The 14,193-nt window shown below is 50.8% G+C and overlaps 1 protein-coding gene across 7 annotated transcripts in view; it reads right to left on the reverse strand.

Annotated features, from left to right (window-relative positions):
• Window positions 1–13,416, reverse strand: part of Tox2 (TOX high mobility group box family member 2) — a 120,697-nt gene extending 107,281 nt beyond the window's left edge. For 2 of the 7 annotated variants that reach the window (XM_085832531.1, XM_085832534.1), the window contains exon 1: window positions 13,310–13,416. In XM_085832531.1, coding sequence (XP_085688657.1) covers window positions 13,310–13,408 — 99 coding nt within the window. In that variant the 5' untranslated portion in view covers window positions 13,409–13,416. The other 5 variants (XM_029474330.2, XM_085832532.1, XM_029474328.2 and 2 more) reach the window with 4 other exon arrangements.
• Between the last annotated feature and the right edge of the window lie 777 nt (window positions 13,417–14,193).

Here is a 14,193-nt window from a genome sequence, read left to right on the forward strand (position 1 = left end):
CCAAAGCGGGCAGGCCTCCCCTGGTCTGACAAACCCTCGCCTTCAGTCTCCAGCCTGGCCTGGGGATCCCATGGTATCCCGAGCTATACCTAATGTTTGCCACGCACATTTGAAATGGATCTTGTCATGTATCTGATAAGACAGAAGCTTACAGGATGGGGGTCACATGTAACTGTACCTGCCACCTGCCACAAAGCTGCAGACACAGTGGACTGGACATGGCTTTTGGATGTTGCAATGAATGAAGGGCATACGTTAACTGACTCTTACAAACTGTTGTATCCAGGAGTGACTCCAGGTAAGTACGATAAAGCATATTTCCTGGGCAATGTAAGTGAAACACATATGTGTGTATATATTTGTGTGTTATGCGTTCATGTATGTTTGTTCGTGTGTATGTATGTATTCATGCATGTTGGGTTTTCATGTGTGTGAAATATTTATGTGTATGTGTGTTTGTGTGTATATGTTATTCATGTGTACATGGTATACCCACATGTACATGCTTATGTGCATGTATGTATGCCTTATAGAACTCAACCAGAAAATTTGCAGTATATAATGTAGTGTCAGCATCCTGAGGACTTCCATTTAACCCCCAAATGACACTGAGGTGGCTTTGGGTTAAAGCACCTGCCATGCAAGTGTAAGGACCGGAGTTCGATTCCTAGCACCCATGCAGAGCCAGGGAAACCTTCAATCCCAACACAGAGGAGGGGGAAACAGGAGGGAACCCTGAGACTTTCTGACCAGCTAGTCTAGACCCAGATTCAGTGAGGGACCCTGTCTCAAAAGATAAGCTGGAAAGCAACTAAGGAAGACACCCAATGTTGTTCTCTGGCTTCCACACACTCACATGTCCTGTAACCCCACACACATATATGCATGCTAGTGTACACACACACACACACACACACCACTACCCTTGGGTGAATGACTTAAAGAATCAGCATCAGGACCTCCTGCTGCAAGAGATTCCTATCCTGTGAACTGACTGCAAACCTGCTGGAGGTAAGATGCTCCTGGCCCATTCTCAGTCGATGTGCTCTATGGTAAACACACACACACACACAAAACCCAATTACTCTGTCTAATGACTTTCACCTAGACAGAGAGAAACTATGTACAGATGTACTAATAGCTGATAAAGTAGCCATACTTTAGGATTTCCTGAGCACAGTGACAATTACACTGCAATGTCCCCTGTGGGGAGCCTGACAGCTGAGGGACATGTGGCTGCTATAGAGAAACAGCTTTGAGGACAAGGCAGCTCTCAAACCACCTGCCGGGATGCACTTGTTCCTCCGCACTGCCTGGACTAAAATACAGAAGGAGGGAGGGGATGGCACAGAGGAAAGTCTGGTCCTACCTGGGCCTGCAGGGACAGAGAGCTGCAAGAGCACCTCCCGTGGAGAGGAACAGGCTGTGGTTCCCGTGTCTCTCCCAGGTTGGGCTCCTGAGTTAAGTCTGACAGTGTGATTGACTCCAAGAGGCTTCCTGGGGGAGCTACAGGGAAAAGCAGGCTTCTCCCATTCTCTACTGAAGATGTAAACTCCTTGACAGATGGAGGTGTTACTCGCTGCTCTCCTAAGGTCCAAGTGACCCGAGCAGCCCCGAGTACCAGGGATAAGCTAGAAGACAACTGATCTGTCCTTAACACCCACATGAGGTCAGAGTGTGGCATTAGGAAAAATAAGTCTAGAGAGGCTGGGAAACAGGTTCAAGGTCACCCAGCATCTAAAGCGCCAAGATGTGAATCCAGGCACTTCATCTGATGTGTGACCATCTGGCTCCACATTAAAAGTTAACTCATCTCTCAGGTGGATGGGAAGAACATAGGAAGCACAGGGCCCCCTGAAATCACCCACGGAGCCATCAGCAAATGTTTTCAGAATAAAAAAAAAACAAGCCCTGAAGGTCTTACCTTCCTCTCCAGAAAGTCCAGGTCTAGCCGAAACACAGCTCACTGCAGAAGTAAGATTTATGCATGAGATTGACCTGGGGTTAACTATGGAATCAGAATCATTTCCAATAAGTTTTTGAATCATTCTGAAAATGAGACCCAACTTCAAGATAAGCACGCTTTAATTAGCTGTAGTATGCAGCCGACCTCCTGGCAAATGAGCCCTGAAGTTGAGGCCTAAGGCAGGAGGCCCAGCTGGAGATGCCAGACCCCCACAAGAGCAAGTTCTCCAAGAGGAAAAGCAAGAGGCAAGCAGCACACAGGCCCCTTGCACACTCGCATGTATGGATACACATGCACACGAAGGTGAACACGCATGCACACACCTCTCAGGAGGCAGCTTCATGTGGAGGTCACCCACAGCGATAAGGACAAATCCTGGTTCCTCTGCCACCTGGTACTCTAGCCATTTGGGCCAGTCTTCACCTACAAATGGCAAAGGGCCATCTGGGCTTATTTCTACCCTACATTTCCCTTTGAAATTCCACAAAAGTTCAAACAAAACTCAAAAAACAGGAACTAGATGCTTTGGGAAGCTACTAAACTCACTTTCATATTCTCTCCTTGCTTCTAAACCCCAAAAGGATGACAAAGAAATAAAAAAACAACCCTCTCAATACACACATATTCATAATGCATAAATATTCACAATTCACATACAGATCAATGTATGGGGAAATTTGATCAGTCTATAAGAACCCAGGGGGCAACAGGAAGGGGGCAGCCATGAGAGACACTGAGACACTGCTGGAAATAAAAAAGCCAAAGGAGAGAATGACAACACGGCCCGGGAGCCCTAAGGACCATGGAACCCACAGTCACTAGAAAAGCTATCCCTGCCAAACTCAGTGAAGTCCCAAGAGCAGCAGAGGAGGCTGAGGACAGAGCAAATGAAGTGGTTTATGCATCAGCCCGAAGCCTTTGATCAGTGGCTTGGTCCAGCCTACAGCTAAAGACAGCAACGCCTTATGTTTTTGCTGTGAAGCTCAGATGAAAAGAACATGCACAGTAGAAGTGACCACAGATGCAAATTAAGAGTCACAGTGGAAGTCGATGCTGGTCCAGAACACTGGTTCCCTAACCCAGCACACCAGGCACATTGGACCTGATCACACGCTGTGACAGAGCTTTCTCTGTGCATTGTAAGACTCGAAGTAGCATCCCTGGCCCCCCACCTGCTAGATGCCAGAAGCACCCCGTCCCAAAAGCTATGACAACCAGGAATATTCTAAAACTGTGCCTTGGTGGAGAAACACGGGCCTAGGAACTCAGAGACATCAGGAGGGCCTGGCAGGATCTCGGGGCTGTGTTTTCAGTTCAGCATTTCTGTCCTGTGTGTTCCTGTCTGTAAATCCCGTATCTGCTCTGTTGGCAGTCATTGTATTTACACAGACCCAAACCCACAGGGTGATTTATCACCTTGGCTTGGGAGAAGCAATAAAAGCATATGGTCTGTAATTATTAACTTAATGAGTCATGGTAAATGATAATTTTATATCTTAGCAAGAAGATGTTGTGTAGCACAGGGTGATAAATTTTGATCAATTACCTTGATGCTTAAAACTTGCTACGGTGTGACGGGGATTTCTGCTGCTTTCTAGAGGGAGCAGGAAGATTGTGGCCGCACAGTGCCTGTGGCTGGGTTTCTTGGGGCAGGGGTGGGGGGCGGTGTACAATGGGTTTTTGTAAAGTGCCTACTGTGTGCCTGGTGCTGGGAATTCAGCCCAATCCTGAATGTTCGATCACACACAGAGTTGTCGGGGGCAGTGACAGTTGCTTGGCCTTCCATAAAATGTCACACAGATGAGTCTTAAATGGAAGGGGAGCTAAGTGGGGGCATGGAGCATATACAGAAGTGGGGGTATACCAGGCAGAGGGAAAAGAACCTCAGGGGATCTGTCCACCCCCGTGGTGAGGCCTGCCTTCAGGGGAGCAAGGACACCCACATGCTACACACTAGCCTACTTGGTTTGAGTGTGTGTGGGTATAGAGCGACAGAGGCGTCACTCTCCCAAATTCTGACCCAGTCTCTATGATGGTTTCTTGGTCTTGTGATGGCAGGAAAGCTCAATGGCTTGTGTTTGATCTTCCCCCCATGTGCCAGGAGCATTGTGCCTCTCAAACACTGGCCCAGTGGCTGGATGGCACCACTATCCTGATCACTGGGCTCCATCTCAAGTTTAGTTAGTTTACCTGGGAAGCAGCTGGAAGCTTGTACTGCTGACAAGAGGACAGGGCCAGTCTTGCTGGTCAGGGAGCTTCCATGAGGGGACCACTCAGTTCTAGCCCAGAGACTGGGGAGAAAGTCACCTGTCTGCTCTGGGCATGGGGATATCGTATAGGCCTGGGGTACATAGTCCCAACCTAGGCAGTCAGGCAGCCTCCTGAAATCCCTGATAGCTTCTGAGGAGTTTTCCTCAACTTGGGGTTACCTGCTTTTCATGAAAACATAATCTGATCCAAAGAGTCACCCATGGACGATTTATGCTGAGGGAAGACTGGGGACATAGGGTACACCCATAGGGAGAGGGACATGAGGCTGGGCAGAGGAAGAAGTTGGTCATAGATATGAATGATGGAAGCTACCCAGCTCTGGAGCTATACCTGTCTCAGGTAGGGACCCCCGCATAGCATCCGCTGTAGGCCGTAGTGCTGGGTGAGAACATGCCTACTAGAGAGTACTCCTGATGGGGCAGAGTGTGAACCCAGACCTGACACTGCAGTTCACACTTGGGGTGGGGGGACAATAATGTCAGCTTCATCTTGGAGTTGAATACCTCATACCAAAGCTCATGTGCATCCAAGAAAATGGGCCTAGAGTGGTTAGATTGTGTGCCCAAGGTCACAAGACCAAGCCAATGAACGTTCCAAACACCACCACCCCTGCCCCCTGTTTTCCCTACCACCTAAAGGAGGGAAGGATGTTGGTAGGAAAGCCACGTCCCACACAAGAGCTGATTTCTAACATAGAACTCTAGGGCACTGTTCTTAGCAAATGGAAATGAAAATGTGTCTATCTGTACTGAATACTGTAATCGCTGACCCTCCTCCTTGGGGGAGATGCTGATTTGCCATCTGACAGAAGAAGAGACTGGACCACTGAATAACCCACCCATGCTACCAGTATGCCATAATCCTGGGCCCACTGCATTCCACAGATGACCCACACTAGACATCAATCCTGGGATTCTAAGAAGTCACAGAAGTGAAAGAGATGACCCACAGAGACAACAGGCAGCCACCCAGCAGAGCATCTGTGACAACCTGTGCAGTGTACACAGACTTGGCTTCTCCACTTCTCCTGGCTGCCCTACCTACCAGGCCCAGGCTGGTTCATGGGCTAGCACTGGTCCCCCCATCACTCAAAGACTCTTGGCCATGGCCCTGGTCCTGTTCTAGACTCCAGGTGCTCACTGGACAGCCCTCCCACAGTTCATTCATTCACTCACGTCAAGAGCAAATGTCTACTGATCACTTATCTGCCAGGCCCACTCTGAAACACAAGAGTCCTCTCTTATCCCAGGGACAACATCTCAAGACCCCCTCAGAAGGCCCAGTGGGAGTTCTTCACTGTAGTTGAGGTGTTGGTCTCTAGGATCCTCAGAGGTTCTCAGGAGACATGTTTTACCAGCAAACAGCAAGCCCTGCCTCTCCCTACCCTGTGGCTCTGGTTTAAAATGAAATCTGATAGTTGTCCCCACATCTGTTCTGGCTACCAGTGCCTTTACCCATGAGGTGAGGCAGCACTCAGAACCCATGCTGTGTTCTACAGACTTTTGGCCCCCAAGATTATAGGCTAAATCTACCCCTTTATTTTCTTTAAATCTTTTAGCTTCCGGTTTATTTTTTTATTATTGAGACCAAGTTTGTTTATGCGGCAGAGGCTACCCTGAAACCCATGAAAACCCCTCACAAGGTTAGCCTGCCTCCGGTATTTTGTTATAGCAATGAAAAGCAGTCTAATACACTCTTCAAAAAGCATCATACCCCCTGGTGGAGGATCCTCCCATGTGCCACAATCATACAAGGCACCCCAGCCTTTTACTTCATAATACCTCACACCACACTGTCTTGGAAGGGTGATGGTTGCTGATTCCATTCTCCTTTGTACACAGAGGAGCAGAAACCAAGAGAAAGCTAGTGACATGTTCAAAGTCACTCAGGAGTCTGAAGTGAGCAGCGGCAGCCTGGACTGATGCGCCTGACATACAGAAGCTTGATCTGGGAGGACCCTCTGGCAAACAGGATGCAGGACTAGAGGGTCAGTGTAACCGTTTGAATAGGAATGGTCCCCATAGACTCATGTATTTGAATGCTTGGCTTATAGAGAGTAGCACCATTAGGAGGCATGGCCTTGTTGGAATAGGTGTGGCCTTGCTATAAGAAGTGTGTCACTGTGGAGGCAGGCTTTGAGTTCTCATATGTACAAGCTATGCCCAGCATGGCTCACGGCTTCCTTCTGCTGCCTGCTGATCAGTATGTAGAACCCTTGGTTCCTCCAGCACCATGTCTGCCTGCATGCAGCCATGCCCCACCATGATGATAATGACTGAACCTCTGAACTGTAAGCCAGACCCAATGATCTGTTTCCCATTATTGGAGTTGCTGTGGTCATGGTGCCTCTTCGCAGCAAAAGAAACTCTAAGTCCGGAAGTATAAAGCTCCCTGGCAAAGAATCTGACCTCCTGACAGAACCTTTTAATTCCAGCCAGCCCAGGGCTCCTCCCATGGGACCCTGCAGAAGAAAGCCATGCAAATCTTACCCCATACACACATATATTGTAAAGGACTCAGGCACCCCAAGTCCAGGATAGCAAGTGTCTTAATTAGTGTTTCACTGCTGTGAACAGACACCATGACCAAGGCAAGTCTTATAAAGGACATTTAATTGGGCCTGGCTTACAGGTTCAGAGGTTCAGTCCATTATCATCAGGGTGGGAGCACGGCAGCATCCAGGCAGGCATGGTGCAGGCAGAGCTGAGAGTTCTATATCTTCATCTGAAGGCTGCTAGCACAATACCAGGCAGCTAGGATGAGGGTCTTAAAGCCCACATTCACAGTGACACACCTACTCCAACAAGACCACACCTACTCCAACAGGCCACACCTTCTTCTAATAGTGCCACTCCCTGGGTGGAGCGTACACAAACCATCACAGGAAGTAACCTCTACTTCGTGGTTTGTGCCAAAGGGAGCCTCCAGCTGTTTAGTTACCAAGCTTTTCTAGTTCCCATGCTTGCCCGATGCTATACCCAGAGCTATGTGGGTGGTGAGCAAAATAACTCACCCACTACCACTTACTCACCGAGCCATTATGAGAAGGCACTGTGCCAAGCACTGAGCGTGGTTCCTGCCTGCCAGGAGCCCACTCAAAACTGTAAGCAAACAAGCAAGCCCCCACTACACAAACTATGGCCTCTAACATGTGACCAGCTGTAGCATCACATGGGGGCTCATGAGACATACAAATCCTCAGGGCCCACTCACCAGGACCAAAGGAAATGAAATCCCTGGGAGTGTGACTCTGGAAGCTGCTTTCAAAACTTACCAGATCAGAAGCTTGCGATCTGCTTGTCTCTGTGGCTAAGATCTCTCTCTGCTCTTGCAGAGAGCCAGAATTCAGGTCCCAGCACCCACAGGCCCACAACTGCCCACAACTCTAGCTCTAGAAGATTCAATACCCTCTTCTGGCCTCCACAGGCAACTGTATACATGTGTTCATACAGGCATACAGACATACACATGAATAAGATAATGACGCTTTGAAAAAAAACATCAAGCGACCCTTACTGTGTACATAAATTTTCAAAATTTCAGAGGCCTGCTACCAACCTTCCATTTTAAAACTGCAAAACCGGCTGAGGGAGGGCTTGATAGATAAAGTGCTTGCAGCCTAAGCATAGACACCCAAGTTTGGATCTCCAGACCCCGGTAAAAGCCAGTCACAGTCATGGAGGCGTATGCCTATAATCCAGTGCTGGTGGGCTGGAGTCAGGTGGGTCCTAGAAGACTGTTGGCCAGCCAGTCTAGCTAAAGTGTTGAGTTCCAGGCTCGAGGAGAAATTGGTCTTAATATACATAAAGGAAGACACCTGTTCAATTATGCTTTCTGTTGCTATGGTAAACACCATGATCAAAAGCAGCCTGAGGAGGGAAGGGTTTATTTAGCTTACAGGTTACAGCCCATCACTGAGAGAAGCCAGGGCAGGAACCTGGGGCTAAGAACTGAAGCAGAAACCCTGCTTATCAGCTCTTTTCCAGTTGGCTTGCTCAGACAGCTTTCTTAAACAGCTGCTTCAGACCCACCTGCCTAGAGATAGCACTGCCCACAGTGGGCTGGACCCTACTGAGTCAATCGGCACTTGAGAAATATCCAGCAGACACAACCACGGGCCAATCTCATAGAATCAATTCCTCAACTGAGAGTGCGTCTTCTGAGGTCTAACTGTGTATAACACATTGACAAACACTAACCCTAACTATGACAACATCCAGTGTGTCAATTTTTGACCTCCACATGTGCACACACTAGGGCAAACACACACACGCACACACACACTGCAAAGCAGCCACAGAGCTTGTCTCATCAGCCCTCTTCCCTAGTTCATATCCAGAAAATATCTAGAGATCTATTAATCATAATATTGTATTTTATCCATAGACAGACAGACAGACAGACAGAGAAGCTTTGAGAGCAACAATTTGTTCATTACCATAGCACTGGTTACCTAGAAAAGGTCTAGCACAAAACAGTGATCAATAAATATTTGTTGATTGACAGATGGTAGAACATCCCATACCCCAAGCAGTACTAGTTATTGAGAGATCCTGGAGAAAGAGAGATGTTGTTGGCCACAGCGTGCTCCACAGGGAGAGGCACCCAGGTTGGCCTTTAGTGTGTATCAAATAGGGATAAAAGGATGCTAGAACAGAGAGGTTAAGCCTCTTGCTGGAGTAGGTGGTAGGCAGTTAATATCACCACCAAGAACTTTCCTAGTCTGCATCCCTCACGCCTGTGTCCTGAATCGCAGAAGTAGGTAATGTCCTCCAGAGGGTACATGGTGGGAGTGAGGATCAGCCTGGAGCACTGACTGCTTCTCTAAAGGACCCAGGTTTCCTTTCCATCACCCATGCTGGGGCTCACAATCATCTGTTAACTCCAGTTCCAGGGGGATCTGATGCCCTCTTCTGGGCTTGATGGGTACTGCATGCTCATCCTGCACATGCATACAGGCAGGCAAAATACCCACAGTCATAAAACAAAAATAAATAAATCTTACAGAAAAAAAAACTGTAAAGAGGGTACCAAGGCTCAGTGATAATAGACAATTTGTTCTCCTTGAAAGAAGACTTGTAGACGGACATTCACGGTAGCTTTATTTACAATTTCCCCAAACTGGAAACAAACCCAAATGCCCATCCACAGATAAAGTAACCAGTTGTATTATATTTACACGATGCAATATCACTCAGTGACAAAGTGGAACAACAACAACACACACACACACACAAGATGAATGCAAAAAACAGATTGAGCTAAAAAAGAAAGAAAGAAAGAAAGAAAGAAAGAAAGAAAGAAAGAAAGAAAGAAAGAAAAAAAGAAGCCATACTCTAAATGCCCATGCTGTATGTGACACACTGGGGCTCACGTAGAGTTCACACTCCTAAAATGAACAGAAAAAAAAAAAAAAAGGTGGGGACTAGAAATCAGGTAAGAAATTGCTGCTGGGGCAAAGGTGGGGTGCTCACTAGGAACAAGGGCCTTTCTGTGGGTAATGGAGATATTCTCTACCTAGACTGCATTAGTGGGTTCATGGGTGTTTATAGCTAACCAAGCTCATTTACATTTTATTCTGTTAGATCATACTCTGTGTCAACAGAGAGCTAGAAAGCCTACACGTGACTTAGCAGGTAAAGGGACCTGTTGCCAAACCTTGGACATCTGGGACACACACAGTGGAAAGGAGAGAGCCTCGGGTTGCTCTCTGACTTGAACGCCTGCACATGCATGCATTGTAATTTTTTTTTAAGGAGCTAGAAAATCATCTTCTTTAGCTCACAAAGCCACATATGGAGCTATGAAGCCAGGTTCGCCCTGTCCCAGTGACCTCTTGGTACCAGTCTGCTTTGGCTGAGCTGAGAGCTCCCAGCCTTCCAAAGTCTGAATGGAAGGAATTCAATCCTCTGTGGATGAAACATAGATTTCCCAGTCCCAAAACCACGGCAGAGAGAGATTCAGAAGGAGGCCAGACTGCTGTCCTGCTGTAAATTGAGAAACTTGGATTCAGCCTCATCTCTGACTTTCACCTGCTACTCCATGACTGACTTTTGCCTTCTGTGAAGCAGAGACCACGGGACCCCAGATCCCCCATGCCAGAAGCCAGGAGCCCCGGTGCTTACCAAACAGTTACTACATTTAAAAAAAAAAAAAAAGAATAACGTGCTTGCTTTATATCTAATAGACAATTTTTTCTCATGCATGCTAACATTACTGTAATTAATAAATTACACAAGTATTTTGAAGCTAAAATGAAGCTCAGTAGCTTTTTATCATTGTGTGTTTGCTCAAACAAAACCCAGCAGAAGAGCAGCTAGTGCTCATGACTTTGATTTAAAGAGGCTGGGAATCTCTATGTGGAGGATTGCTAAGGGACAGTCACCAAGGGGATGGTCGCCAAGGGGACCGTCGCCAAGGGCCCTTCCAGGTCAACTGCCCCACGGTTGTCTGACATCGTTTGGGCAAATGCTTGAGAGACAAGCCTCTTGTCCTGGCTCCAGGAACAGAGTCCCCAGTGTGTGGGCTGTGTCCTGGCTCTATAACCTATTTTACAGCACCTCCCGACACAGGCGCGCGCGCGCACACACACACACACACACTGCCCCAGAGTGGCTATTACACCTTAGGTCTCCAACTCTGATAGTGAGTCTCTGTAAGAAACCTGGACATTTTCTTTTCCACAATCATCAGTTTCTGGTGTCAGACAAAAAAACCGGGGATGGAGTTCCTGGTCACAGTGAACCTCAAGAACCACCATGGAAGGCCACAGCACACTGGGGAACCTGTCAACAGGATTCTGCATTCAGGCTGAGCCAGGTGCCCCATCACCCCAGCCTGAAGGGCTGAACCCGCGGGTCTCACATCTAAGCCCATGTTTCGCACCTTCCTTTCCAGCATTCTGGTGGCTTTTCCCATCCCACTATCCTCAAAACTTCCTCAGCTGCAAGCCAGGGTCTTAGAGCACAGATAGAAACCAAAATCTCCACCCTCCACTTCTGCGCCCTTTCCAGCAGGTTCCAAGGTTCTGGTGCTGAGTCAGAGGTTTCTAGAGCTTCCGAATAAAGAGGCGGCGGGGGGGTGGGGGTGGGGGTGGGGGTTGGGGGGGTTGGGGGGTCGGCAGCGTCCTACTTCCCAAAGGCGGCGAAGGGAGACAGTCAGGCCCCACTCTGGTGGGGCTTGCAGATACATCACTTCCAAAAGACCTCTTCCAGCTACCCTACCCCGCCCCCAGTCTGGGTACTCAGACTTTAAGGCATAAATCCCCAATCTCCACCGCGGCCACCAAACCAGAGGGTGAACCCCGTTTTGCCCATTCGATATTTTAAACAAAGCCAAGGGCAGAACATGACTTGCCGCCCCATCCTTCAGCTTCTGGTAAAACTCCACTTGCTGGTTTTAATCCATTTTCCCACCACACTGGAAGGCGACTCCGGAACCCGCCTTCTCTCTAAGGCACCATCCCCCCCCCCCCCCTCTCAGGCTTCCAACTTTGCGGATCAGCGCACAAAAGATAATCTGCTCTCCCCCCTCCGAGAGATGCGCGCCGCCCACCTCTGCCCCGGGACGCCTCGGCCTGCGTGGCCCGCGCCGCCCAGACCAGGGCGAACTGCAGAGGGCTCCGGGCCGCAGCCGCTCCCTTAGGGCCTGAGGATGCACTTGCAGAGAGGCCCAGCCCCGGAGGCCCAGCGATCGGCCGGACGCTCGGCTCCTGCAGCATCCCGGCAACATCCCTGCAGACAGGGGCTGGGCGGACAGCCTGTAGGGAAGGGACAGACCCCCAGAGGGTCATGGATCCAGCCACCCGACGCGCACTCACCACGCAGCGCCGCGGAGCCCGCGCGTCTACGTCCCGACCGCCCGGAGACCCACGCGCGCTGTTCAATCCGGGCTCCGAGTGACGAAAAGCCGCGCTCGGCTCCAGCCTGACCCCGACCGACGCACAGACCCGGGGACTCACGGACCGTCTGGCGTCCGAACTAAGTTTCAAAGTTCCCTTCCCTGCGAGGGAAGGGGACTCAGACAACGCCGCTGCCCCTGACCATGCCCGCTGAGCTCAAAGGGGAGGTGGGGTCCGATGCCCCTGGTCCTGGGATCCAGGCACTACCTCCCGGAGGCGCCGCACTGTGGGGCCCTGGCTGGAGTTGAGCACAGAGAACCTAGAAAAATGGTGGGGACGGGGAGCGAGAGTGTACCTCCTCGCTGCAGCCCCAGCCTGGAGGGACGCTAGCTCCCCAATCCAGGGAAGGGATAGGCCTTGATTGGACGACACCGGCATAAAATCGGAGGCGCCACGGGGTAGTGACGGCCAATTAGTAAACGGCCCAATTAATGCTCAGCACCGAGAAGTTAAAACCCCGACGCGCGAGTGTGGACAACCGAGGGGTGGGGGCGAGCAGTGGAGGGTGCTGGAGCCTGTGACTGTCCCTGGGTGTGTCCGGGTGTGACTAGGTGGCCATCAGGACGATTTGTAGCTGGGGCTTCTCGTCCAGGGGATGGATCTGTGTAACCGAACGTGTACACTTGTGGGTCATTGTGAGTCTGAGCTGTAACTGTCGGAGCTACTTCTTTGTGTGACTGTCCCCCGTTGCCACTGGATGTGACAGCAGCTGCGAACCTGTGTGGAAGCGTTGTGTACGAGTGTAGATAGATGAGATGACTTGTATGTTAGCGTAGCCCTGTGCGTGGGCGAGTGGCTGCGTGTGGTTGAGGATAAATGACTGGCACCGTGACTTATGTGGGACGGCGAAGGCTGTGTGTGGTGCCGCCTGGCTGGGTGACAGAGAGTCGCTGCGCGTCGGCTTGTGAATGAATGCGAAGCGTGGGTGAGTGTGTCACTGTGTCGTCTTACGGGAAGCTGTCGGGCTGACTTCTGCCCGTGATCTACAACTCCAGGCGTGTGTGACCGACCGCGAGGGTAGCGGTGTGAGCGGCACGCGCCCGTCGTCCGGGCTGTTGTGTGCGTGTCCCCGTGTGCGCCCCCAGAGTGCCTACGTCCGCAGCCACGAGATTACTCCTGTCCCCATGCTCCAGCCCGGGACACTCGGGCCCCCAGCCTACCTTGCCGCCTACCTTGCCGCAGTGGTAGTAGTCCAGGTGTGCCAGGCCGGTCGGCTCGGCCCCGGGCCGCGCACCTACCGCGGGCGCCGAGGGATACAGGCGGACGTCCATGGCGGGCGCGGCGGCGGCGGCGGCTCCCGCGGGCAGTGCCTGGGCGGGCAGCCGTGGGAGCCCTATGCGAGCCCGTGTGCGAGCGCGGGGGGCGGGCCGGGGGCGGCGCCCGGAGGGGAGCTACGCCCTCCCGCCACGCCCTCCCCCGCCCCGCCCGCAAGCGCTATTGTTCCGGCCTCGGGAGCCGCCGAGGGCAAGGGGGCCCCCTGGTCGCCCTGGTCTCCGCCCAACCCTCCGCCCCTAGAGTTAGTTGCCAGTCCAAGTGAACCTTTCCTGTCCCGCCTTTTGTCACCAAGAGCGAGAGGAAAGAGAGAGATCTCTAGGCCACCCCTGTCCAGAAATGGGACATTCCCAGCCCCAAATATTGGGGACAGTGTCAATCCCCACCCTGCTTGCAGGGCAAGTAGGAAGTAGTTGAAGGAGCATCCATTTGGAGATGGGCACTATCTTACCTTTTGCCTTACATGGGCCTTAGAATAGTTCCCTGCCCCCCAACACACACTCACACACACAAACACACACACCTCAAGCTCATCTGAGTTATTCAGAGAGGGACGGGGGAGAGGGCAACGCGCATAAAGGTTTATTTTATATATGAGGAAATCGAGGCACCAGAAAGGGAGAGCATGCAGAAGTGAAAGCGCTTGGATGGAGACTGTGGAAAGTCCCCTCCCCCTTAGTGGTAAGGACGGGAAGGCTCAGAAGCCCAGTACACTTAGCCATCATCCAGAGCTTTTCAGACCCCAGAGAAGCAGTGTGAATCTGCCCCTTGCCGTCCGTCCGTC

This window comes from Mus caroli, unplaced genomic scaffold (genome assembly GCF_978045245.1).
Source record: "Mus caroli unplaced genomic scaffold, Mus_caroli_1 scaffold_2, whole genome shotgun sequence".
NCBI classification, from domain to species: domain Eukaryota; kingdom Metazoa; phylum Chordata; class Mammalia; order Rodentia; family Muridae; genus Mus; species Mus caroli.